This window comes from Pezoporus wallicus, unplaced genomic scaffold, assembly GCF_028554395.1.
Source record: "Pezoporus wallicus isolate ANWC-B61680 ecotype Strahan unplaced genomic scaffold, APGP_CSIRO_Pwel_v1 contig_8042, whole genome shotgun sequence".
Classification (NCBI taxonomy): domain Eukaryota; kingdom Metazoa; phylum Chordata; class Aves; order Psittaciformes; family Psittacidae; genus Pezoporus; species Pezoporus wallicus.
This window is the reverse complement of record NW_026639380.1, coordinates 2,200,473-2,227,522: the sequence shown is the minus strand read 5'-3', so window position 1 is coordinate 2,227,522 and position 27,050 is coordinate 2,200,473. Positions and strand designations below refer to the sequence as shown.

Genomic DNA, 27,050 nt, shown 5'->3' with positions numbered 1-27,050 from the left:
AAAAATAGAAATTCATTTGAACTTTCTGTGGTCTATTGAATATTAAAACATTTCATTTTTCAAATAACAAAAAAGAAGCCTTGAGCGAAGTTCTTATCATAGTCAGTGACATTTCTGGTGTAAAACTTGAATATTAGAATTAAGGATGAAAGTTTCTTCTTAGCTTCAGCAAACTTTCCTGTATCTTGTATTTTGTATTTATTGCTATTAGCTAAAAAATAGCTGGTCTGTGCTGGAGACTGTGGAACACTAGGACCTGTCTGTTAAAGAATAAAAGCGCTAAAACCCCAAGATGACTTATTTGGCCAAAGTATTTTTATTCAGTAATTCCATGGCATTTTGTCATTAAATTCATGTTATAGGGATTTCTGTTATAGCCTGTGCCCCCATGCTAGATAGTATCTCTGAAGATGAGTTTTTGTGCAACTGCCGTGTGGTAGAATTTATTTTCTTGAGATGGGGTTTCCCATTGGAGATGGGTCTTTTGGTGAGAATGACTGGCTAATGAGCAAATTTTAGGGGAACTTCTGGATTCTTTATATCCAATACTGCAACTTTTATCAGGAGTTTCTGCAGAGCATCACTTGTACTTAACATCACTAAAGTTTTCTGAAGGATGTTTTTTGGTCAAAATAACTAAATTAAATAGCTATTCAGGAAATCTGTGCTGATCAAAAGGGTGTTTTGGACATCAGTTTTCAGAGTCTTAAGCATAGAGAACAGTAAGAGCATGAGTCACTGAAAGAACGTTTTGAAATAGCAATGGTGAAAAAAAACATTTTCAAACCAGCTGTATAAATTAACCAGTATTGTGTAGGAACGCTTTGTGAGATAAGAAGCAGGTTGACATTGTTGCTGGGCAAATGTCAAAACTGTAAGTCACTGTGTCTCCACTCACTGTCTTCCTGGATTCAAAATTACAAATCAAAGTGTATATAATTTATATATGTATTCCTGTTACCCCTGAATTAGGACTTCAGAATTTTCCCCTGTGAAAATCCTCTGTGAATATGAAGTATCTAGCAAAAATTACATTGCTGCCTCACTTCCATTGCCATCTGTGTGTGGGTGTCTTTGGGGGGCAGTATGGCAAGAATTAGAACCATTTCAGGAGGAAAATATCATATTTCTTGGAGATATTGAAGTGGAAATATGAAAAAAATCAATTGCTTGAAGCAGTAGCGTGGTGAAGACAAAGCCTTTTTGTTGAACTTGGAGGTGTTTGTTTTTACACGCTATTTTCAAACTGCTGATGTAAAAAAAAATAGGAAGTAAAACTGTTTATTGTGGCAGAGATAATCTCAGGCAGCTTTTACTGTGTTGCAAAGAGTATCAAAGCGCAATTTGCAGACACTGATATGTGTATGAAAGAACATATTTGAGTAAGTGATAAGCAATTTTGTAAAAACTAAGAGGGCGGAAGCTGCAGTATGTGATGACAATGCTACGGAAAGCTAATAACGTTGCTGTGGATAATGCCACTGCTATGTTGTTGAATATTTTTTTTTCCAGCTTGGCTTTTTTTTCCAAGACATTGTAATTGTGAAATCTGCAGAACCACTGTAAGTAGTATCTCAAGCTAGATACACTGTGTAATTGTATGTGTTCTTAAAAAAAATCTTAAATAGTCAGGTTTTATATTATAAGTAGGTATAAACTAAGGTAATTGAGTTTTATGCAAAACATAAAATTATGTATGGATACCTACTACAGTTAAGAAGGGGTATAAAATTACTTACAGTGGTTGTTCCTGTCTACGAGCACTGCATTGAATAATGTTCTCTTTTCCCTTCTGATACTAACCCACCGCCATTTCTACTAGGCAGCTTTTCAGTTTTGGGGTCTCACCTGATTATGTTCCCCTGGAATACTTAGCATATGGTCTCAGTATAGAAATACCTTATTTTTGCTCCTAGAGAGGAAGCAAGCCATTCAAATGACCTAGGAAATCCCTTCATTTAGAAATTTCAGCTACTGCTGAATTATTGAAGAAAGCTCCTTTTCAGTATTTGCATATAAATACACAGGGTAAAGGAAAAAAACCCCTGTGCCTTGGTGATACTTTTGCCTGAGGAGCCCTCCTTCATGACACTAACAATAAATTGTTCTTCTGTAACTCTGAAACTTTCTAATTAAGAAAGAAGATTTAGGTAGTGATCAGTGAAATTTTGTGGTGCTCCCTCCGCAGTGAACCCCCCAAAAATTGTGCTTATCAATCTACCCATTTGCTGTACAAAGTTGTCAGCAAGATACAGTGAAACATCTAAGAGACTTAAAAGAATTCCAGATGAACAATTTCTGGTAAGTAGCAAAATTGTTTCTCAAAAATGTGTTTTCAGTTTTCCTGAAGTAATCCTGGATGAATTTTCAGAATGAGAGCTCAAGATAGTTATGCAGGAGCCAGAGGACAAACTTGGGACGGGAGCTACATATCTGTTTCCTTCTCAGCTTTTCTTGAGGGAGGCTGCTCTTGCGTTCATACGCTGCTGTGTGATGCACCAGGATGCACTTGCTGATACTGTTCTACTTTCCATACACCAGCCTTCACTGCAGTAGGGAGGGGACTCCAGGTGCTCAACTCTCTACATGGGTCTCCTACAGGGTAGCAAATAATTTATTTTCTCCTGTTATCTCCAAAAATATTTAACAAAAAAGCATTACAGCTCCTTTGACCAGAATGCCTGAAGACTGAGGTGGAAACACTCAGGTTGAAATGCCTGTAAACCACTTGTGTCTGAGCAGAAATTTGGAACAGATTGCCTCATGCTTTAGAGAATGTAATCAGCAGGCAATAGAGACTGTTGTCTTACACATGGAATTTCTCATTCTTTGCATAAAGAAGTTATATTTTCACTGAGACAGAGATAAAAAATTGTTCTCTGGGCTTGTGGCTAAGCATTTGCCTACAAGGGGGGTTATCGACTTTGCAGAACAGCTTTATTACCTACTGATTTATGCAGTACACACGAGCATTGGGAATAGCATGAGCACCGTTACGTTTGGTGTTCAGAGGGTTCCTGTTCTCTGCTTGGAGGTGAATCCAAAACTATTTGGAGGAGGGGATTTAGCTCAAGAGTTCTGAAAGGTTATGAGGAAAGGGGAACATGATGAGCTGCTGAATTTCTGGCTGTTTCTCTCTTAATAGTATCCAAATGTGTTTGCATGTGTTTGAAGGGTAAAGAGAGGAATTGATTGAGAGGAGAAGGCTGGGTCATAATGATGTGGAAAACTGAAAGTCACATAGCTTCTAATCTTCTTTTATCATTATTGAATATTTCTGATGGACTGGAAATCAAGTAATTCTCACTGAGAATCCTTTTAGGCTCCTTGCTCATCTCAGACTTTAGAAGTTTTGCTTGGAGTATGGATATAATATTTAAAAATGAAGTGTTGTGATTTGTTTTTTTTTTTTTTATTTGGAGATGAATTTTCTTCAGGGCAACTTTATGATGTTCAGAATTCTACTTATATTTCTTGTTCCTCACCCCCTATTTAATTTTTACATTGAAGAAGTTAAGATTTTGTTGTCAGCAGTATGTGTGAAATAGTATTTTCTTTATCCATGTCACTTGAACACTGCTACTTTGTTATAGTCAAATAAGATCATATGGCTTTACATAATTTTGAAGAAAAGGATAAAAAATCTGTTACAATAGGAAGGCTGTGCTGGGTTTTCACCCTGTTTTTCTAAACTGTCAGTTTTGTCATCCAAATGTTTAACATGAAGCAATGTAGTGAAGCACTCTAGTGCTTATTATAACAGCCTTGGGATTACAGGGGTCCCATCTGTGGTTACTGGTATATTGCCAACTACGCACAGCTAGTGTCATCTAACGCTTGCGCACTTGTGAGCAAAGTCACTTGTGGCTGTTGAAGAGATCGAAGTAGAAGATGTCTTTTGAGAAGCTTTAGAGGTAAATGTTGCTGGAATGAAGCAGCAGTTTCTTTTGCTGAAGACAAGGAGCCTGTATGTATTGACACTTAAAGAGTGGACACAGATACACAACCATCATTAATAACCTAATGGGTTATTAATAACCTAATGGGTACAAACTGGAACACAAGAGGTTCCACTTAAACTTGAGAAGAAACTTCTTCTCAGTGAGGGTGACAGAGCACTGGAACAGGCTGCCCAGGGAGGTTGTGGAGTCTCCTTCCCTGGAGACATTCAAAACCCGCCTGGACACATTCCTGTGTAACATTATCTAGGTGTTCCTGCTCCGGCAGGGGGATTGGACTAGATGATCTTTTGAGGTCCCTTCCAATCTCTAGCATACTGTGATACTGTAACCTATTTAGTCTTTATGAATCAGATATCTGTTCTGAACCTTGTTTATGAGATAGAGTGTGAAGTAAGAAAAAAAACTCTATCCCAGCTGAAACCAGGACAAGCAACATCAAGAAATATATTGTTCTTCACAGGGTTATGCTAGCCAGAAATATGAATCCTTTCTGCTCTTCTAGGCTTGAGTATTTTTGAGGAATCCTTAATGTAGAATGAGAGAGTCCAACTCAGAAGCATTGGGATGATTCATTTGAGGGTTTTATTGCTATAAATTCCTGTGTCCATCTTCACTTAAAAAGAAGTTGCAGCCTTTATTGTTTTAAAACTAGTAAACTAATTTTGTGCTTGAGAAGTTTCATTAAAGTACATTATATTCTATGCACAGTTAGTATTATTCAGATGAGGTTTTTAAATCTGCAGCTTGTTACAAGGTTTCTTGAAGGGTAAGGGGACTCAAATGTGTGGTCCACCTCTAATTATAGTAAGTCAAAAGAGTAAGTTTATGCATTTGTTTTCATCCGTATTTTAAAAAGCAAGTGGCAGAAATAAGTGTGTGAAAGTTGAGATGCAAATTTTTTTAATCAAACTGCACTTTGAACAATGATGTGTTTCTTTTAAAAGTCAGCCCATTTAAATTGTAAAGGTCAGTATGTTAAAGATGTAAATGCAATCAGCAGTGTATTCAAATTATCACAGTTTCAGCTCCGTTGACATTCATGGTAAATGATTATACCAGATTAGGTCTATAAATTTATCTTACATTAATCCACAATAATAGGGCAATGTTAAACAAAAATACAAGGTGGAAAGAATTTAAATTATTATGAAGTAAATTCAAGTTTAGTTACACAGCTTCTTTGAGTCATTTGCCTTATCTTCTCTACTTTTACCATCTAAATGTTTGTTACCATCTTCTGGAACTAAGAACCGGGCAATCAAAGCACCTTCGAATACAGTTTCTGTTAGAGTGAAATTCAGTGCAGTTTAGTACTAACTAGAGCTGTGGTTTATGGGAAAATAACTCTTTGTGCCTTCAAGCATTACTACAACCTCAGCCTCAGAGGGGAGTCCCCGTACCCTTCTATCTTTCACCTTTCTGTGCATAGTGCTATCAAGTGATGCAAATCTTCTCTTTGCTCCGCTATAATAGACATAGAGGAAAAAATAAGGAGAATTAATCCAGCATGGATCCAAATATGTTTTTGCACAAGTATAACAAAAGATAACATAGTCATTGCTTTTCTTCCCTCTGCTCTTCTGTCCTGAAATATGTGGTACTTGATTTCTTTCAGATATATGCATACAGAATTCATACACAAACTGTGTTCCCAGAGAAAGAAAAGAAATTGTAAAATATCCATGCTGATACAACAGAGTGACGACATATTCTATGGCTTGTAACCGCAAAAAGCGTGAATGAGAATGCAGATAATCTTATAATGCTCACCAGTGAAAGCCTTGTATTGCGGAGTCTAACTGTTACACAGCAATTTTTGTGATAAAACAGCTAGTGCTGAGAACCTGATAGGCCACTGGCTTTTACAATCACCCTGCTAATCTGATCCAGTTTCTGTGTTTCCAATATCTGAATCAGTGTTGAGAAGTGAATTGCACTTTTTTTTTTTAAAGCCTCATATGACCAAGGATTTTGAAGTGTCAGTAAATAAACTTTCCTGATGTATCACCATGAATTATTAGAACAATGGAAATGCAGTGCTCTTTCCTTAGAATGATAGAATCATAGAATAGTTAGGGTTGGAAAGGACCTTAAGATCATCTAGTTCCAACCCCCCTGCCATGACAGGGACACCTCACACTAAACCATTCACCCAAGGCTCTGTCCAGCCTGGCCTTGAACACCACCAGGGATGGAACATTCACAACTTCCCTGGGCAACCCATTCCAGTGCCTCACCACCCCTACAGTAAAGAACTTCCTCCTAATATCCAATCTAAACTTCCCCTGGTTAGGTTTTAACCTGTTACCCCTTGTCCTATCACTGCAGTTGCTAACAAATAGTCCCTCCCCAGCATCCTTACAGGCCCCTTTCAGGTACTGGAAGGCTGCTATGAGGTCTCCATGCAGCCTTCTCCAGGCCAAACTTTCTCAGCCTATCTTCATATGGGAGGTGCTCCAGTCCCCGATCATTCTTGTGGCCCTCCTCTGGACTTGTTCGAACAGCTGCATGTCCTTATTATGTTGAGGACACCAGAACTGTACACAATACTCCAAGTGAGGTCTCACAAGAGCAGAGTAGAGGGGGAGGATCACCTCCTTTGACCTGCTGGTCACGCTTCCTTACTAATTTACTAACAGTCTTGCCTAAAATTTAGAAACTGCTATTTTCTAGAGTAATGTTCATTAAGTTTTCCTACTGTGACTTGCCTGCATAAAATTCTCCATATTCTCAAGACCGGGTGGTGAAGTGCTGAAGGTCACCCAGTCAACCAAGGCACTCCCTTGAGGCTGCTCCTGGATGATCTGCTGCTGCCTTTCAGCACACAAGCACCCACCCAACAGGCCCAGCTTCCTGGCTTTCACAGCACAAGGCAAACATCTCCATGGTTATGTCACTCTTGAGAGTTCAGATGGCAAAAGTCTTAATGAAGAGAGAGTAAGTGTTAACCGGATTGTCAACAGCAAGCCCCTCTCTCTTAGTAACTGAGGAGAGCTTCCTGTGTCCCTGTGTCTCTTCACCATCTGTAAATACTCTGAGGTCTACAAGTGAAAAAAAGGATAGATTTTTAGTTACTAAACCAAGATATTAGCAGTAAAAGAGGTGTTTTTGTTGTTTTTTTTTCAAGGTTGAAACTATCTCCTTACGAAATAAGAAATCATTGAGTTAAGTTTCTCAGTAGTCTCATAGTTTGTGATTCAGATTAATAAAATATATTTTCTTGCAACTTGAATCTTCTTCAGCTAGATACATTCTTGAATTTTTAAAAAGATAAAGCATTTTGAATTTTAATTTTCTTTTGCAGAATGACTATCAGATCTTTTTGTTGTCAGATCAAGGCTTACATGGCTCATTGCATCTATGCACAGCAAAAAATGGATCTGTAATTCCCATGAAATTTTCTGTAGTTCAACATCAGCACTGTTCTGAAATGCACTCTGTAAAGACTTGTTTGAAATAAGGCTTTTGCTCTTGAAAGCTAATCTTAGCATTGCCCTGCCCTTTATGGCTTGACTTGGAAATTAGCATTGCAGAGTCCAGAGAGCACACTTCCTCAAAAATATTTTCTTAAGATGCTATGACAGCTTCAGCAACTGCTATTTTTGGACCATTTCATTTAAAATTAATCATTTGTGGAGTTGTCAGCAAGTACACTTTACAAAGAATACACTTTTTTGTTTGTTATGAATGTAGACATATTTTTGCCTCTTTAAAAAAGTTGAAATAGTTTTGGACTTCAGTAAGATCTTCTGAATTTTATTGCCTTTATCCAGGTAGATGCTGGCATTTAAGAAATATCAGTATTGGCTCTCTGTCTTTTTTTGAATGTTTTCTTCTTGTGCTGGCTTAAATTAATTATTACAGATTATCACTTTGCTTTCTCCAGTTTTATTTGCTATAGAAATTAACAGGATATTTGAGGGTTGTTTCGGGATTTCAAAATTCAGTTAGCAACTTCATTCTTTTGCACCTTAGAGATCTAATAGCCAGCTTGCCTTTTAGGTGGCTGGAAGTGAAGCAGGGAGATTTGGAGAATTTAGCTTGAGAATCTACTTTGAAAATGTTATTATTGGAGCTTTGTTATCCCACATTACCTCTAACTGGCACATAAAACAGTATAGAAAACTGAGTATCTTTCTGGCACAACGAATATTTTCCATCTGGGTTGCTGAAGTTTTCCTTTTTAAGGCAAGTCCAATATCAAGGTAGTAGCTTCCATTAAATTTATGTTGTCCAAATAGCTTGTCTTTTTGATAGATTCTTCCTGATTGGTTCAGGTTTGAAGGTTAATGATGTTTTATCCTATAAACATTAGGTTTTGTCTACAAATAATCAAGTCAGTAAGATTTTTTTCATTCTAATTCTTGGGTCATAATTCCTGTAGATGAAAAATGACATGAATTTACTGGTCACCAGATTTTCAAAGCTAGGACTCAAAGGAAATATTTTTTCCTGTAAAGTGTTCACATCCTTTGCTACCTTGTTCTTTTCATGAGATAAGAAATAATAGTAATGGTTTTGTTTTTAGAAACACATTTGCATAAGTAATAAACCTTAGAAGAGAGCACAGGAATAATCAAATGAAATTGTTTTGTTGATTTAATGTCAAAAGTAGCAGTTAAAAAAAAAACCAAACAACAAACAACACATCAAGCAGCAAGCTATACAAGATAGTACCTTTATTATTCTTTTTTAGGAATAGAATTGGCCACAAGGTCTCTCAAAGGAATATGAACTGATAGGTTTCTCACTTGTGATATGACAAATTACTTGCAACTTTGTTTTACTTGAATAGCCTTCACACTAGAAGAAGAGTGTTCGTGTTAATATTTATTCATCTGGGCTTTTGTCATTGAAGTCATGCAGCTGAAATCATTGGAGTGTTCAAATGTGATAGCTGGCTTAAACTGCTGTTCAGGCTGTTGGGTACCAGGGGAATGGCTTCAGTGTAAAATGTGGGTAGAGCAGTAACGATCTTTCAAATCAGACGATCCAATTGTCAAGAAATACCATTTCCCACTAGTTTTTATAATAAACCAGAAGAGAGGGTAACATATGGAGGTAAAATTTCTGATATATAGGTAACGTATTCAAATGTGATGCCAGGAGTTGAGGACTAAAGAAAAGCAGGTAAAGAGGTAAGAAGTATTTGAAGGCGAGATAAAAAGAACAGAAAATTTCTGTCCATAATGTACCCAAGAGAGTTAAAGGAAGCCAAAGTTGAGAATCAGTATTTGAAAATGTCGTGTCGTTTTTCTAATTACTTTTTGTCTCTGACCTTTGAGAATTTAGGAAAATAGTAAGGCTAACTGACTTCTCAGCTGACAAAAAAATATAGCTAGGCTTGGAATTGTGTTGTTGAACTCTATGAAGTTTCATCTTATACCGTGGTAAAATTCTTCCTTCAGTGTCAGCCTCATAAAGTTGATATTATAAATAAAGTACAGAAATTGTATTTATAAAAATGCCTACGAATATAATATCTTGTTGTAGTGATATCTGTCTGAAACATTTTGTAGACATTCAAGAGCATGCAAAGGAAAATTGCCTCATTTAAGGAATAAATTTAAGTAAATGCTGTGAGAAATGGTGCCACTGGAGTTCAACATTATCAAAAATTTAGACATGTTATGTAGTAATTAAAGCCTCTGCTCTGGACACAGAGAGAGTTCTCTCTGATATGTAATCAATTTAGTAACACATATGCATAAAAATTTCTGATATAATTAATGAGGCTTTGTAAAATACATTATAAAGCTATTCATTGTGTAAATTATAGTCTTTAAAATTCAAAATGTAAGAAGAAATAAATTTTCTTTCTTTTCTGAAATACCTTTTAAAAATGTCATATTTTTTGCCTTAAGAAGTTTAAGGAAAACTGTGCACTATGGGAATGTCATAATCCAAAACCAGGGAAGTATAGAAAGAAATCTCAGTCTAGGGAGTGACAGGGAAAATGCCCTGCACATTCTAATGCCATGTATTCATGAGAATAATGTTAAGTCCATTCATGAGACTTGATTGTTTTAATATATTTTAGATTCGTGTAGATTGTGTAGACTTTTACTATAATTTTAAATTTAAGGTTTGTAAAAGAATTGTGTTGCTCTGCCTGCTGAGAAATGAATAACTTAAATATTGGTTCTGCAAGGAAGTATTATGTGACATGGCTGTCTATTACATTGCTTGTCTGAACTGGAGGGCTGTATTACATTGCTTGTCTGAACTGGAGGGCTGTTGATGACAACCGTTATGAAACATGGAGAATTTGCGCATAAACCCTCCTCGATGTTTCATTATATTTTCCCCTTAAGCCAATTTGGTCATTTAAAGTTGTTTAAATACTAAATGTGTTTGTCTTTTTGTTAGTATAGCTGCTTTATGATTTATTTGGTACTTCATGGTCACACTGCAGGTTTCAGTCTGAAAAACAAGACTGACTTCAGCTTGTGACTTGACACATAGAGTGCAGTGTATCACAACTGCATGACCAAGAGGAGTAGAAGGAATTAGGAGGTGAGGTTGAAGGATACTCAATGTGAAAGACAGCAGGGATTCTGGTATTGAAGGTGTTAAGTGGTGAGCAACAATATGGAACCTTAAAATAAGGAAGGAATTTAGAAAGAAATGGATAGGCAGTAAATGAAGGGATACAGAAAAAGGAGACTGGAGTGGTAAGGATAGATCTCTAGCACCAGATGTCAAGAGCTTAGCCACAAGACGAAGTTTGAAACATTGGTAGTACATCAACACCACCGGTACTGAGAGCAGTAACGCTCTCATTGGTGCATGTCTGTCCTTCCTATACCATACACTTCTTCAATATGATTTCTCACTAGTAAGTGAGACTTCCTGATGTAATTTTTTTAAAGGCTGCCTATGCTCAGTTAACCACTTTTGGTTTTCTTAGGTGTTCTTCTATATGTCCATCCTCTTTGATATGAAACAAAGGAATCTGCTTTGAACAACCTGGTCTCATGAAAGGTGTACCTGTCCATGGCAGGAGGTTGGAACTAGATGATCTTGAAGGTCCCTTCCAACCGAAACCATTCTATGATTCTATGATCCTATGATTTAGGTAACTGAATATGCTTTTACAGGTAGCCAGTGAAATGAATTGAAAATAACTACAGCAAAAGTCATAGTTAAGGATATACAATCAGAAGGCAAAGTTGAACACAAACTGCAGCTCCTAAGAGGACTTCATAATGCCATGTATTAGACCCAAGGAGGTTTTTAAGCCTACAGCATGGCCTACAGCACATACCCCATATACTGCATAATCACAATGTGTGTTGAATTTACCTTTTCTAGGCTTCATTAGTAAACTAATTTTGAAGGTGTGAAAGTCTCAGTATTAATATAGTGTTTATTTATTCTACATAAATTTTGCAGTAGTTTAATTTTTGGAATGCAGGCTGTTATCATACCATTAATGCACTTCTATTGCATTTTATGAGTCTTGGCCTAAACAAAAAAGTGAGTGCTATATCTCTTTGTTAAAAAAACCAAACAAACAAAACTAAAAAAAAATAAAATAGAATGGTCTGTTTTTTTTCTAGACAAACTGAGCAAAAAATGTAGATCTCTCTTACATGGTAGAACAATATTAGTTGTCACAGGGAACTGAAGAACAGAAAGAGGGAAAAAACATACTAATCTAAAAATGCTGTTGTTTTATTCCTAGGTTCAGACATTGTTCAATGGTTAACGAAGAATTTATCCATAGAAGACCCAGGTAATTTCACTTTTTTTTTTTTTTTCATGTCTGAAAATCCTAGTTTGTCTTTTCAAATGATTGGACCTGACTTTCTGTGCTGTTACAGTGGGACTGGCCAGGCAGCATTTGACCACTATAATTTCAATAGCAAAACAGAGAGCATCAACCTTAGAAACCTTTGCTAAGAATCTGAGGATTTTTGTTATCCGTTTTATTGGAGCAGGTACCAGGAAACAAGATAATGGCCAAGAATGAAAATGATAGCTGCTTTCCTTAGCATAAAATGAGTTTAAAGTTCTACTCCATGAAGAATTTGCTCAGTGTCCGGCTACATAGTTTATTAAACATGGCCTGTTTTCTCAGCAGAATTTTTCAATATATAAAAAATAAATAGAATTAATAAAATAAGCTTTTGTACAGTTATTGAGAGCTGCATTTCTGTTCTTAAGTTTTGGACATTTTTATAGCATCTTAAATGGAAAATGAACTGTAAATAAAATCACTGCAGTGAGGAAGAACAGTTCATTGCTCAAACAGCTGGGCTGGAAAGTGGAAGTAAAGCTTTGGTTACAATCTCTGACACAGGTTACTCGTGTGGCCAGCATCAAATGCACTTTGGTGTGTATCTGATATTTATTTCCCTGATTTACAGGAATCTTGTTACATGATGTGAAATTTTCTGGGAAGGAATGATTTCTAGTAGAAAATGCTGAATGCCAGAAAAAAAAATATTCTGTGCAAGTTCCTATTATCTTTTGGTTAGAGAAAAAAATCTTCCTTTTTTTAAAGCATGATTAAAAATACTTATTTTTCCTCTCTCCTCTTCAGTCTTTGGGGAATGGAATTTATGTTTTATTTTGGTTTTTGTTTGTATTTCAAAAACTTTGTTTTTTTTTCTTTTCTGTCATTTTAGGAATGAAAGGATGATCATTGTGTATTTCCACCAAAAAGTAAAATCACTGTGTTTAAAAGTGTGACTTGAATAATGAGGAACTGTTATAAATTCATAATTCAGTGTTTGGAGGTAGCCAGCTCACAACATATCGATATGTTACATGAAAGAGATCACTAACAGCTTCCAATTTTATGTAACTTTATACAGAGTCTCATATGTTTGCTTCCCGAAGGTTGGAGGAGACCTATGTGTGATATATTTCTCAGTTGTCAGCTACTAAACACTCACCTATCTGTATTTATCAGAGTTGGAAAGATTGTTGTACTATATTTATTTGGTCTGGAAGCTTAACCTTCATTTGTAAAACCAGAACTGCAATACTACGGGAGGCTTTCTTTCAGATTATCTGAGTGTTGCAAAATTTGGAATAGAAGAAACCTTAAACTAAATGGAAAAAATGGTTTCCTGTGCTGATATCCAATTAAAATTAAGCAAACACATAAAATAATAACATATGTAGCCAGAACACCACAGTCATTTAAGATGGGTTTTATTATCTCAGATTGAATGGGTGGAAAAAATTATCCGCAATGACAAAAACGTCTTGTGCATGTTATTCGTAGTCCAAAGTCAGCTATCTGGAGCTGGCTGAATGCAAATCTTCAGAAAGCTACTCACTCTAAATGCTGCCTTTGGGGAGTGCTCAGAATTACCAGATAGCAGTAAACCTGACAAATGGTGGGTAAGAAGTATTCACATGACAAAACCTCTGAAAAGACTCTGTTTTATAAAATCTTTTAAGAGTGTGACTTTTTGTTCCAGTTCTAGATTTTCCTGTGGAGAAGCCCTAAATTTTTGTGAACTGTTGTCACTATAATTTGAATTTGCAGTATCTCCTCTCTGCTTTTCACCAGTATATCAGGGTTTTACTATGACTCTGTTTTAAAATTCCCCCGGTAGGGTCCTGTTACAGAGCTCCTGTGAAGCTATACAATTTTCTGGTGCAGAAATAAATAATACCTGTGTTTGCACTGACAGTTATCCTATCCATCTAATTCTCATATCAGCAGCATACCTGTAAGAGCAATGTAAAGTAGATCTTGGTTCACATATTTTAAGAGTATGTTCTACTCTATCCTGAAAAATTTCAGGTCTATTTGCATTCCTCATCTACCATTGCTGTGAACTACTTGTGCAAGCAAAGCATGCAAATTGTGATTTAAGGAGACAGATTCACACAATCATAAAACAGCCCAGGTTAGGAGGGACCTCAGAAGATCGGCTAGTCCATACTTTAATGGGAAAGAGAGCCTAGTTGGGATTAACTAGCACCCTGTCCAGTTGCATCTTGAAAACCTCCAGTGATGGGGACTTCACCACATCCCTGGGGAGGTTTTTCCAGTGATTGATTTTTTTCACTGTAAAAAATGTCTTTCTTATACTAAAATGAAATCTTTCCCCATTCAACTTGTACCCATTGCCCTTTGTCCTCTCCAGTGTCGCTCCTTTTGAAGACAGCTTCCATCGTCTTTTGTAGCTGCCCTTTAAGCACTGGAAAATTCTGTTGAGGACCCCCCTGAGCCTCCTGTTCTTCAGGGTGAAAACACCTAACTGATTCAGTCAACTCATTTTTCAGTAAAACAAAGAACTAGTAAGAAGCAAATGGCACTACCATGCATTAAAACAAAGAAACAAACAAAGTCACATTTTGTGGTGCAATATTTTCACTGTTTCGCATAGGGAATACAACTCCAATACCATTTTGGTGGGAATGAAGAGGGCTGCTTTATGGATAGTGGGGTAACACAAGGCAGGATAAGGTCAGGCAGCATTTGCTTTCACTGTATTAATAAGTGTAAAACTATTATCTGGAATCAGCAGTTTCAAGTTTAAACTAGTTACAATTACAAATTGCCAATCAAAAAAACAAAATAAAACCAGACCACCACCACCATCACCCCCCCCCCCAAAAAAAAAGCCCCACAAAGCAAACCCCCAAAAATCAACAACCAAAAAAACCCATGCACGTTTTTCACAAATGGAAAATGATTTTCTGTGGAAGATTTGAAAGATTTTGGCTTGCTGCAACAAATCTCCATCAAGAAAATAAAATGGAGATGATGGGTGGATTCAGCGAAATTGTACCAGATTTGAAGTTATTTCAGTGCAGAAGAGTAGAGCTTGTGCCCAGAATAGCTGTGTGCAATGTATAGTTGCTGTTACATTGTTTGCTTTTCAATATGTACTTAAAAAATGTTCATGTTTCAGCCTACAACTCATCTGTAAAATTTTAAGGAACAGAAATTATCCAAGTTATTTTTAATGTGGAAGTTTAATTCAGTCATAAAAATAAGCCTGACCTCAACCCGAAAAGAAGCAATTAACTGAGTTTATAAGAATTGTAAGGGCTTGTGGTTTGGCACTTAGATATGTGCTTGTCGAATTGACCATTACAGGGTAAGTGCTGACTCTTCACTGATGGTGCCAATTACTCTTAATGGGGAAAATCTACTCTGTTTTTCTACAGTGTGTTTTCCTTTTTTAAAGTAATAATAATGCCCTGAGATGTACCCGATTGACCACACTAGAGATTGAAGTACTTTTAATCCCCAGGGGAAAAAATAGAACAAAAAGGGCAAATGAGCTGATTTAGAAGTGTCAGCTGAAATTGCCAAGAGACTAACTCTGTACTTGGTTCTACTACTTATTTCTTTGATGCCCTTTGGGCAGACGATTTCTCTATTCCCAAGCATTGCAACTTGCTAATGGCAAATCATACTGTTGTCTCTTTAAAGGGAAAAAAAATGTCATTTTTCAAGTATTTTCATAGTGAAGTATGTGTTACTCACAAACATGCATGTCATCCTTAAGTCAGCCTGTGAAGGATTTCTACCTAGGTGTCTTAGAGCCCTTAAGAATTGATAATATTTTTAGTCATCATCCCCTTGTTCCTTTGTAGTACCTTTAGTCCTCAGTGTTGCTTTTTTAATTTAGTTGTATCTACAAAGCCAATTGTATTTGGCTGAAGGCACTTCATTACTGTATCCACAGTATTGCAACCAGCTCCAGAATGCACAGCCTTTGCATTCAGATTGGTTTGGTGCAGCTTATTTTGGCAGTCTGTTGAAGGACTTTGCTACCGCTGTTGGACATCAACAATTATATTAATATCAAATATATCAAATCAAACTTTGTAAGTTATATAACAAGACTGTACCTTGAAATAGACACCCTCCTGTGATTTTTCAGCTTTTACCATTAATAATCTTTTCACTTAACTGATGCAGCTAATTTGTAAACAGATGCTCACCAGCAGCCATCTAAACTGTGATCACTGATCCAGTGCAATAAAAGGGGAAGTCTCAGGAGCACATCATCTGTGTTTCTCCCACTTTTCCCTCCTTTGCTTTGTAGTAAAATCTCTCTCCAGCAGCTGCTGCATTAATAATGACCTTGAATAATACACAGTGCTTGCTCTAAAGAGTTAGAGGAAAAAATATTAGGGTTTTTATTTGAGTTTATGAAAGTGTACTTGAAAAATTGGTCAGCTCTAAGTTTTTTCTGCTCCTTTCCCCGTGCATATGCAGTAAGGTAGCAGCAAAAAGCAGGAGCCAGACAAGGTGTTCTAAATGATCGCTATTTGGGAGACAGCGCCAGACAACTGCTAGTGAAGGGGGGAGGTTCTTCCAGAGTTTGCTAACAGAGAAAAGAACCTCTTATGGAAAGGAAGACAGAAGAGAATGGAAAGGTCATGCTTGTTTGTAGTCTTTGCATTAATCAGAATCTGTGGAAATGGAGCAAGAGTAAAATGCATCCCATTTATCAGCTCAACTAAAAGTAATATACACTGCCTGCCCACATACCTTAACCCTCATACTAGGAATCTGGAACACCAAGACACTTTTTTAATTTGTTTAACAGAAACTCAGGCACATTTTGTTTGACAAGACAAACCTCACGAACCTTCCTCAAGTCCAGTGTATAATAGAATAACTTTCTAACTTTCTTCTACTGGGTGAATTTGGTCTGAGCTTGTCAGGTCCTGTAGCATTTAAATGGAATAATGACCAGTTTTGGATGAACAGAAAGAAAGTAAAACTCAAATCCTGCTTGGGAATAGAAAATGTCAAAATTTACAGACACTGTTTTAGTAGCAGTAGTATTAATGTTGTGATACTGAAGTAAAATTAAATTGTATTGGTCAGTTTTCCTTTAGTTATGTGTAGCATGGTTGGCACTTACCTGTGTGTGGCAATTGATGGGCTTCTAGCTGCTGTAGTTTAAGGACTGCAAAGCTAAATGTTCATGTGCAGAGATTACTGTTCTGTGCCCAAAGCCTTCAGACAGATTTTGGAGCTGGTGAACAGAGGTGTATTGCCTGTGATTAAATTGAGATGGGTAAATCAGACTTGATGGATTTCATGGTTTTCCGCTTAAGTTTTTTCCATTTGCTTGTAATCTGTAACCCTGTGTAGAGTGCGTAAGTTAAGTGTCTCCCAAGATCACAGAGAGCAGCAGGACCAGCCTGGAGTAAGCTTTCGCTCTACGTATGTGCCAGTACTGTCAGAGCAGGCTCACTCCCACATAGTCACTCTGGAAGGTGATTAGCATGTTAGCCAGTTTATTTTCTCACTTGCAGGTAGGTGGTAGGCTGTATCAGTGCTCATTTCCAATTTCTTTCAAGAAGCAGTCATTTCTTCAGATATGTTTGGTAGTTTGACAGCTGGTTAAAAATGAACATTTTTTTACAGTTGCAGGAAAGAAATGGAGTTTGTGACTGGTAGAGATGCAAAGAGTTCATGGTATCATTGACAAATCACTTCCTTTACATAGGCAGATAGGTCAAACTATCACGTTTCATCATACTATGCACGTCTAAATAGGATTCTGCCTCCCTGGTTGCCTTAAGGTGGCATTATTTTACAATATACCATAAAAATAGTTAATGTTTTTTCATCCTAGTAATTAATATACACTGTTTACAGATAGAAGGATTTATAACAATACAACATTGTAAACTCTGAAAATCCCTTTAGAAACCACTTAATTGTGGTGAAATATATTAAAATTATTATCAATATATAATAGGTTATATTAGCCATGTACAAAACAGGGCTAGTCTAAATACCTAATCCTATTTATCATTAGAGTATTTTTATAAACTGTTGAATTATCTGTAATGTATTAATGAATTGTATCTCTTTAATTTATAAATGTGATATTGGAGGAGTGGGATAAGACCACAGTTATGGAATTTGTTGCCTTCTAGCATAATTTGCTATATAATGGTAAGAATAAAATTATATCGCTGGTGGTGGTGCAACAAAATGTAAATGTTCTGTAATATTTTTTCTGTGACCAAGCTGTTTGCTATTGTCAATAGCATACTAATTCAAAATATACCTCTTTTGGTTCTAATTAGGCTTCGGGGAACCTGATCTAGTGGAAAGCATCCTTGGCCATGGCAGGGGGTTGGAACTAGATGATCTTTAAGGTCCCTTCCAAGCCAAAGCACTCTATGATTCCATGATTCAACTGTAACTTATGTCATACACATTTCCCATAAATAGTTACTTTGGATGAGAAAAACACTTTCAATTGAGTTTTTAAATGTTATTTTTCTTAATACTAAGCCTGATTCCATGGCCACGTCTACAGAGATATTTATTTTTAATGAGGAGTTATTTGTGCTTTTAATATTAAAGTCTCCAAATTCTACTCAGAATTATTTTCTGTGGCAAGTGTAATACCTTCACATATCATCCACTCCTCCTCCACCTTTAATCATTAAAGGTGAAATTCTAACCCTGCAGAAGGCTGGAGGTTTTCTCATTATTAACTCCAAAAGAAACAAGATTTAACTAGATGACTTTTAAAAAAAGGAATATGTGTAACATGGCCTTTATCGCAAGGTAGAATCCAAAAGCTAGTTTATAAAAAGTGTCTGATACCCAGTTAGATTTCAAAAATTGGAACAAAGCAGCAATCAACATTTTCTTTAGAATTCAGTGGGCCGTATGGGCTTTATTTCACTGAGGTCTTTCAGAATCTGACTGAGTGAAGAGGAAGAAAGAAGTACTGAATAGAATACAAAACAATGATTAGGAAAATAAGTCTGAAGAAGCCTATTCAGATAAAAAGTTCATGTTAAAACTATTACCAGATCCAGATAATAGATGCTTAAAATTGGTAAGCATTAATGTCAAGTAATTTCATTGGAAAGAAGTTCACATACTCTGTTGCACCAATTAAAGGAATGTATTCCATCCTTTCTGTCACAGAACAAATTAGGCTATGGGAAATCTAAATTAAACAACTGAAATCTTTGCCCATGAAGTTACCTCAAAGAACAGAGCTTCATCATAGAACTATATATAAGTTGAACTATTCAAAACTAATACTGGCTTCTGCCAAATGTGTTATAAGGTCTGGAAAGCATTGTAACCAGTTTTTAGAATCAAGTCCTAAATTGGGCAATTTTTGTTCCTTAATTTTCATTGAAAATTCTCCACTTTGTTCTTCTAAGGACCTGGTGTTCCTAACTGGATATCTTCTTCCAGGTGTTGCACCAGCCTCTTTTCCTTGATGCCATCACTCAGCATATGGAGCCAATATCTCAGCCTAAGGCAAATGCATGTAGAGCCAATATTAACTTCCAAGTGATGCACCAGGTTTTCAAAATAACTGACTTCAGATACCAAATACTGCTGATTCAAAAATATTATCCATTCCCCATCTTGTCTGCTTGCATTGTAACTGCGCACACTAGCAGCTGTCATTTATTGATTATTCAACATGCTCAGAGATTATTATGTTGCTGTCTTTGTTAATAACAAGAAAACATACATTTTGACTCAGCTAGGGGCAAAAGTACAAGTGAAGACCAATGGAAAGGTGAGCCCTTCTAGGAAGAACTCTGATAACTTTTAGAAATAAAGCTCATAAATTAATTGCTTAAATTAAATTATAATAACATTCCTAATAAAAGATTTTATCCCATTTTTACTATAGTTACATATTTTGTGATTTTCTTACTGTTTGACAGCCTCCTTCTGAACCTTTGGGATTGTAGACATTTAACTATTCCCAATTCATGTTGGCTTTAATTAATTAAAAGTTAATTGTCCAAGTTCATGTTAACAAACTTTTGCAAACATATGCTGTGAATTGTCTGAAGCAGACAAAAAATTATGCATATGAGAAATAGATCAGAAGTAATTCAGCTATCCACAGAAACTTTTACTATAGATATGATGGCTGACTAAAAGTTAATTAAAAAATAAAAGATGTATTTAAAATTCTGCATGGTACATTTATAAGGTATGCTGACACACCAAAAGTATTTCCAGGAAAAGGGATTAACAAATAAATATGTTGCATTTTCAAATTTCAATATTAAAAGAGACTGCACACCAAGAGCATTTAAGTGAAATAGTGGTTAAGGATTGGTTTGGTTTGTTTTTAATTAGCAAGCCAGAAATCTGTACAGCAACAAAAAACATAGGCAGCAATGCAAATTAGTATATATCCAATACATACTCCAAAATACTAGAAATTAAGTTCATTTTGTTCAGCAGCATCAGTAGGAGCATAAGAAAGAGATGCAGTCAGACCATCTGGACCATGAGCTGTTTCTGGCAGTGGTCAGTCACAAATGCTCAGGAAGGGACTTACACTATAGGAGAAAAGAAAGGTGTTGTAGTGGTCTGTTGCTTTGCCTGTCCAGATCCTGACAGTCTGAACCTTAGGGAATCCCCTGACCCGCAAGTGTTTCCAGTTTCTTGTTTAATAGCTCCTGAATGACCTTTCTTTCATTGCTTTTTGTAACACCTCATGACAATATGTAACACAGGTTGATCAAGTATTATGTATGTGCTTTTTTATTTTGAAGGGTCTGCCTGATAATCACATTGATTAACTCTAGGTTCTCAGGTTCTGAAAGGGAAATTATTATTCCTCATTCATTCACTTTCTCTTGGTTAGTCATGATTTTACAGACTGCTATCATGTCTGTCCTCCATGGTCTACTTTCTGGTTTGTGATATTTCTTGTTATATGAAAACCTTCATAGATCTCTCGTAATCATTATCCTCTTTCTTCCTGCATTGTTGGTTTTGGAGTTTTTTGTTTTGTTTTGTTTTTAATATATAGTTTGAGGTGAAATGACCAGAACTCTGCTTGGAATTTATGATGTGGATATGCTAAGCTGCATACTAGCAGTGTCTTCTGGTTTCTTTTGTATTTTTTTCCTCATAACTGTTCTGTTTGAGATTTGAGCAGGCAGTTTCACAGAATCATATAGTGACTCTTGTTTTTCTTGAGCAGCAGCATCTGACTTGCAGCCACTTACTGGGCATGAGAACACAGGGAGGGAGAGTTCATATTTGAAATATTTAGCATTTATCAAAATTTAATTCAATCTGCTGTTGTATAATCTAGTGCATCAGTACCCTGAAGTCCTACATCTCCTCTCAACTCACTTTTTACTTACCTCAGAAATTATATACTTTCAGCAAATTTTGTTATACCATCAGTCACACCCTTCTGTAGATAATTTAAGGTGATACTGAACAGTTCAGGATCTGCTAAATGCAGCTACAGTGGTTAACCCCCTTCAGTGTGTTAACAGAGCTCCTGTGCCTTACCTTTATTCCTGCTTCTGCCTATTGCTTTTTCCATAACTTTCTATCCCAGATCTGCTTAATTACGTTAGAAAATATTGAGAGGAATCATGCCAAGAGCCCCTGGAAATCCAAGGTATATGTTAAATAAATTTTCATGACCTTATATGTTCACTAATTCCACACAGGAATATGCACAGAGTTGTGAGACATTGCATTCAGCAACAAAGGTAGTGCTGAGTCTTGTTTTTCTATTGCATTTATTTTAATTTTCATTCATTCTACCCTTTATCATAGTTCCTATCATGTTGGCTGTATGGACATCTGTTACATTGATCTTTTTTCGACAGATTTCCCCTGGATGTCTTTCTAAAACACAAAGACACATTTTGTGACTTTTTTTTCCTTTAGTACTGAAGGTGGTTTGAATGATAATTTCCACACTAGGGGTAACAGTCCAGCAGTTTAATATTTGACTTGCCTTAAAACAGAGAGTGACCATTATGTTGATCCAGCTAGATGCTTTTGTCCATTTTATCAATTTATTTTAAAGCCTTTGATAGTTTTTGCTGCAGCTATTGTCATCAGTGCTATCTCTTCCTTCAGATTCTTCAGATTAGATTCTGCCACAAGTGAAGAAATAGGTCATTCACTGAGACCTCTTCTCTTTTTGTGGAAGAAAAAAGAAAAAAAAAACACTTAAAGTTTTCATTGAGCTGTTTTTGCTAGTTAGTATTTCTATATTTTTAGTAGCAAAATTTATCTGGCTGAACTGGCAGTTCTCTACAATTACCTGTGTAAATCCTGTGCGATGGGGAGAAGTGAGCACTGGGGTGAGGGGCGGTTATGGCAATAGGAACATGTGATGGCATAAAATGGAGTTTTGCAACATCTGAAAAGTTTATTCTTTCATCCCTCATTTTGATGTGGACACTGAAATCCATTTTACTTGCCACTCAAAGAAATTAATTACAAAGAATGGATGAAGAGAACTTTCTAAAAGTAATCCTGTTTGTAGTAACTGCCTTGATGTTGTACATATGCATCCCAGACAACTGTATCTGATCACGTGGGGAATCACATTCCTGTGTTATTGTCTAGAAAGCTACCTCCACACTCTTTGTACTTACATTGCCTGAGCTTTGATGGTATTTTTCCCTGATGTAGATCTCAATGACACCAATTTACTTATAAAGCTTTTCTCTCCTGCTGGACTTGAAAAGCATAGCATTCTTCCCATTGAAAGAAATACATTATTTTCAGCATTTTATGCTCTCAGTTTGATGGAGGTATAGAAATTTTTATGAAGAGGATTGTATTCTTCTTTACTGTGCTGAGTGCAGTGAAAAAGGCAGTTATTTTTCTAGCTGCTGCTGCTTCATGTTCTTTGTGTTGTCTGAACTGCCTGGTCACAAGTGGGTGTTCGGTGATTATGATAGCAACGAATGACAATGATACAAAATTAATGGTTGATGTAGTAGCAACTGATATCCAAACAGACCTGGAGATTAAAAAAGTGTCATGATTCATCTTAACCAGCAGTAATCATAACAAGAGTTTAGTATGACCTATTGCTTACCCTCACCCAACTCCACATTAGCTGCCATCCCTTTCATTCAAGAATATTGTCTTTGGTAGTTCCTTCAGGAACAAATATTTTGTGCACTGAAAAATCCTGTGCCCGCTCTTGCTATTTACTGGCCACAAATCCAAGTGGTGCATGAACCACATCTGTTATTGACATGCCCTGGTTCTGGCAAGGCTTAACCATGTGAAGAAAGTAGAAAGGTCTGGTGTAATAGCAGCAACTGGCAAGCAATATACAAGAAAACCTGAAATAATAACACAGTAATTCTACTACTGAGTAGTTTATGTCCAGTATTTTAGGTCTTTTAGAGATGCTTGAAATTGTGAAACAAGATTTCTCCTAAGATAATTTGAGTGAGGTATCTACAATAATAGATTTTTCTTGTAAATTTTTTAACTTTTTATTTGGGAGGTTTCCTCCAAAGGGTGCACATACAACTTTATGCACTAGCATAGAATTTCATACTAAAAGGGGGGAATGAGCGAAGTGGTAGGAAATATCATGAAGATAAGTTCAGACTGTCGTTAGGGAAAACAAGGCACACAGGTTTTGATTTTCTGTATTTTGCCCTGAAGAAGCATGGGAATCAAAGCTCAAACTAAAAAGTTGTGGGAAACCCACATTTCAAAGAAGTCTAGATTTCATCCTTCTATCATGTCAAGTAATAAAATAGCAAAATGTCTGTGATTTCTGCAAAATTGAAAATGGAAAAATTTAAAAGTATTAATTGTGAAATTAGACTAAATGTTTTATGAATGTTGGCTTGGGTTGGTGGGTACAGAGCTAAATTACACTCTTGCAGGGTCTGATTGCTGGTGTGATATTGGTAGGTACTTTAAAAAATTGAGGAGAAGGTGACAGGGAAACTAAAGGCAATTTTAAACACTTACAAGCAACTGTTCATCATCGTGTGCTGAATGAACTGGTTTCCTAGTGATCAAACTGTGCCATGTTCTGGTTTCCCTTGTAAACCCTACCCAATGCTTGCAGCTTCAATGGATTTCTTCCACCCTGTGTAGCTGCACATTTCCAATATGCTAAACAAACACACTTAGCAAATATTTCAGATGGGGATCTTTGTCAAAACAAAATCTATGGTGTTCACCTCAAGTCATTACATTTTGAGGTCTCAGGGGTCTGCCTTTTCAAGATACAATTTTATTAAAAGAATGAAAGCTGAGCTTTAGTAGGAGGTAGCAACAGTTAGTGTGTGAATCACCTAAACTCCATTGGGAAACAATCACGTAAGGAATTTATCAGAGAACACTTTAAGTATTTTCAAGAGAAGGGTTTGTATATTGCTAGCAGTGAGATGTAACTTCTCTTTCAAGGACTAACTCCTTTTTTTCTCCCATTTGATAACCATTTTCTTTCTTCTTTTCCTTATTTTGATGGGGGTTTTTTGTTTTTGTTTTTGCTTTCCTTTATTTCTTCTCCTGTGAGTGGAAAAGTCTTTTGCTTTGTTGATTTTGTTTTTTTTCTTTTCTTCCAGGAAACTGTAGGTCAGCTTCCCCTTTCATTCATTCTTTCACAGTAATATAACTTCTGTTGATCTTGTGTGGGTCTTTCTAGAGTTATGTCACTTAGGTGAGTTCCAATTCACTCACATCCTGTGAGCATGGGTAATGTGGCCCTAGTTTGCTGGAAGTTTTTGTGAACAAAGAAGTCAATGTTTCAGGTATACATTATTGTCTCTACACTTGGGATATCCATATAAGTGACACCCAGTGTTACGGATCAGCTCAGACTGTAGACTGTAAGGGTAGGCATTACTGTTCCTTGGGCAGATGAGGATTCGTGACACATCTCTGATAGGTTTTACCCATTACCTGCTGAGTGACATTCCTGCTGATGCCTCTGGCCTGTTGATGGCATTAGCAGCCACTGTCTAGCCCACAGCACAAGCAAAATCCTACCTGTTTAAGTAAGCTGCGGTAGTGACAGATAGCTTGGTTTGTGATGGGTATATTGGAATCAAGCATGAATCTAATTTTAGCTGTGTTTGGGTAAATAGTGTTTCTTCCTTCAGTGACTCTTTTGCCCTCCCTGAAACAACTCTGAGTGCTGCTCCCTTTGTAAATTCAGTCCTTCAGATGGGACAGATGAGGGAGGCTTACAGTGATGTGGGTGTTGAAGAAATTTTCTAGCTGTTTTATTTTCCCGTCTTTAAATGCAACAGTCAGGACCAGAGAGAGTCTCCTACACTTTATGTGAGCATGAGAAGCAGGTTGTATTTTATTACTTTAAGTCAAAGTTAATCCATTGCAGCTTGTGTTCACACTGGCAATGAAATGACAGCAGGAGTAAGGTGAGAGTAAGTGATAATCTCTTGGCATTTGACACTTAAAATGAATGTGTGCTTGGGAAGTTCTGACTCATTAATTCTTTTTCCAGTCAGTCGTGTGGCTTAGCAATGCACTTCAGTACTGTGATGGATTTTAGATTAAGCAAATAATGCAGAATAACAAACACTTTATTGTTTGATGGGAAGGGAAGTTTTCATTTGTTTGACATATTTGTGTCAAAATGTATATGAAAAACTTGCAAGTTTGCTTTTTCACTGTCACTTACATCATATAGCAATCTTAAGGACACAGAATGCCAAGCCACATTCTTTTTAGGAAATCTTTCTCCAGGACTTTGCTGCACAAAAGAACATAGACACTGAAAAATGTCATTTTAAAGTGGAGCAGAATTGGGAAGCACCCACTTTTGTGGAAAGGCACTTCAGATGTTGTGAGACTGTAACTACAATGATGAGATACTATAAAGTATTTTATGGACTTTGGAGTAAACATAGAGACTACATCACCTGAAGCCCTGGAATGCGTAAGGAAAAGCCAAATCAACACTAATCACTGAAAACATACTCTTTAAGGCAAACAGAAACATGTTCTGAAGAAAAACAAGGAACATACATCCTTTTTAATTCCCTCCTGTGGATGTTATTACAAGAAACAACTTATTTCGCTGATATTACCATACCCTGCAATTTAAGATGAATGAACTATCATCAATCCATATAATAGTTATTGCAATAAGGAGAAAACTGCACTATGTTTAAAAGGAAACTAATATGAAATCTCAACAACCAGGGTATATTTTTCATTGGTTAGATTTCATCAGGTTTGCATTGTCCCAAAACATTGAAAATGTCTTTCTTGTATAAAAAAGTATATTAAAAGTGACTGGCATTTAATCCATCAAGATCACTCTCCTTGAAATGGCACAGCAGATGTCTGGGCAATATTACTTCTCACAAAAATGATTGCTAATCAATGTATGTACATGTGTGGTTTGCTTCACCCACTCAGCTAAATAAAGTTCAACAGCAAACTGAACCCCATGGAATGTCAAGCTTTTTCTGAGGTTTTAGCCCAGCAATAGCACACACATTAAAAAACTACACCCACAGCAACATTTTGAGTTTATATAAAAATATTTCTTATCCTGTTGAAATGTAACAGGTTCATAAAGATATATTTCTGTCTTTAGAAGAGGTGTCTCTTTGCCATTAGCTGTTATAACTTACAATACTGTCCTTTAGATATGAAAAATTGAAACTGTGGTTTGGGTAAATTTGTTTCTTGAATGTGACATTCCATTTTTCAGCAGTATCAGTGCTAGGAAAAACAAGCAGTCAAGAACAGAGGAAGCTGAAGTCTACTAGTCTACTCTGTTCTACCTCCATGAGCTTTGTCTCCCTTGGAATTTTTGTGTGACATCTCTGGCTGCAGTTTTTATTGATTGTGTAGCAGTTGACTGCTATTTGAATTATGACTTCTTGGTGAGGCTATCTGGGTGTAATGGAGACTGTAGGTTACATTGCATATTCTTACACGCAATGGCTGAAGATTTGGTAATAATAGCTGTGTAGGTACCACATTTCTGTGTGCATCTGTGTACGCTTACAATCTAAAATAATATTTTCTTGCTTTTAGTCTATGTTCCTCCATTTTTTTTAATTTGTATTATGATGTCCTGGTTTCAGATGGGATGCAGTTGATTTTCTTCCTGGTAGCTGGTACAGTGCTGTGTTTTCGCTTTAGTCAGAGAACAACACTGATAACACACTGATGGTTTAGTTGTTGTTGAGTAGTGCTTACTCTAAGTCAAGGACTTTTTAGTCCCTCATGCTCTGCCAGTGAGGAAAGGAACAAGAAGCTGGGAGGGAGCAGAAACAGGACAGCTGACCTGAACTGGCCAAAGGGATATTCCATACCATAGAATGTCATGCCCAGGATATACACTTCCTGGGGACAGG

General features: G+C 36.5%; 1 protein-coding gene across 7 annotated transcripts in view; it reads left to right on the top strand.

Annotated features, from left to right (window-relative positions):
- The window catches only part of RGS7 (regulator of G protein signaling 7), a 251,969-nt gene that overhangs the window by 138,479 nt on the left and 86,440 nt on the right, over positions 1–27,050 (top strand). For all 7 annotated transcript variants that reach the window (XR_008972805.1, XR_008972804.1, XM_057414557.1 and 4 more), the window contains exon 4: positions 11,650–11,700. Coding sequence is in view for 5 of the 7 variants with exons in the window: in XM_057414557.1 (XP_057270540.1) it covers positions 11,650–11,700 (51 nt within the window). In the remaining 2 variants the exon portion in view is untranslated. The remainder of the gene's footprint in view (positions 1–11,649; positions 11,701–27,050) is intronic.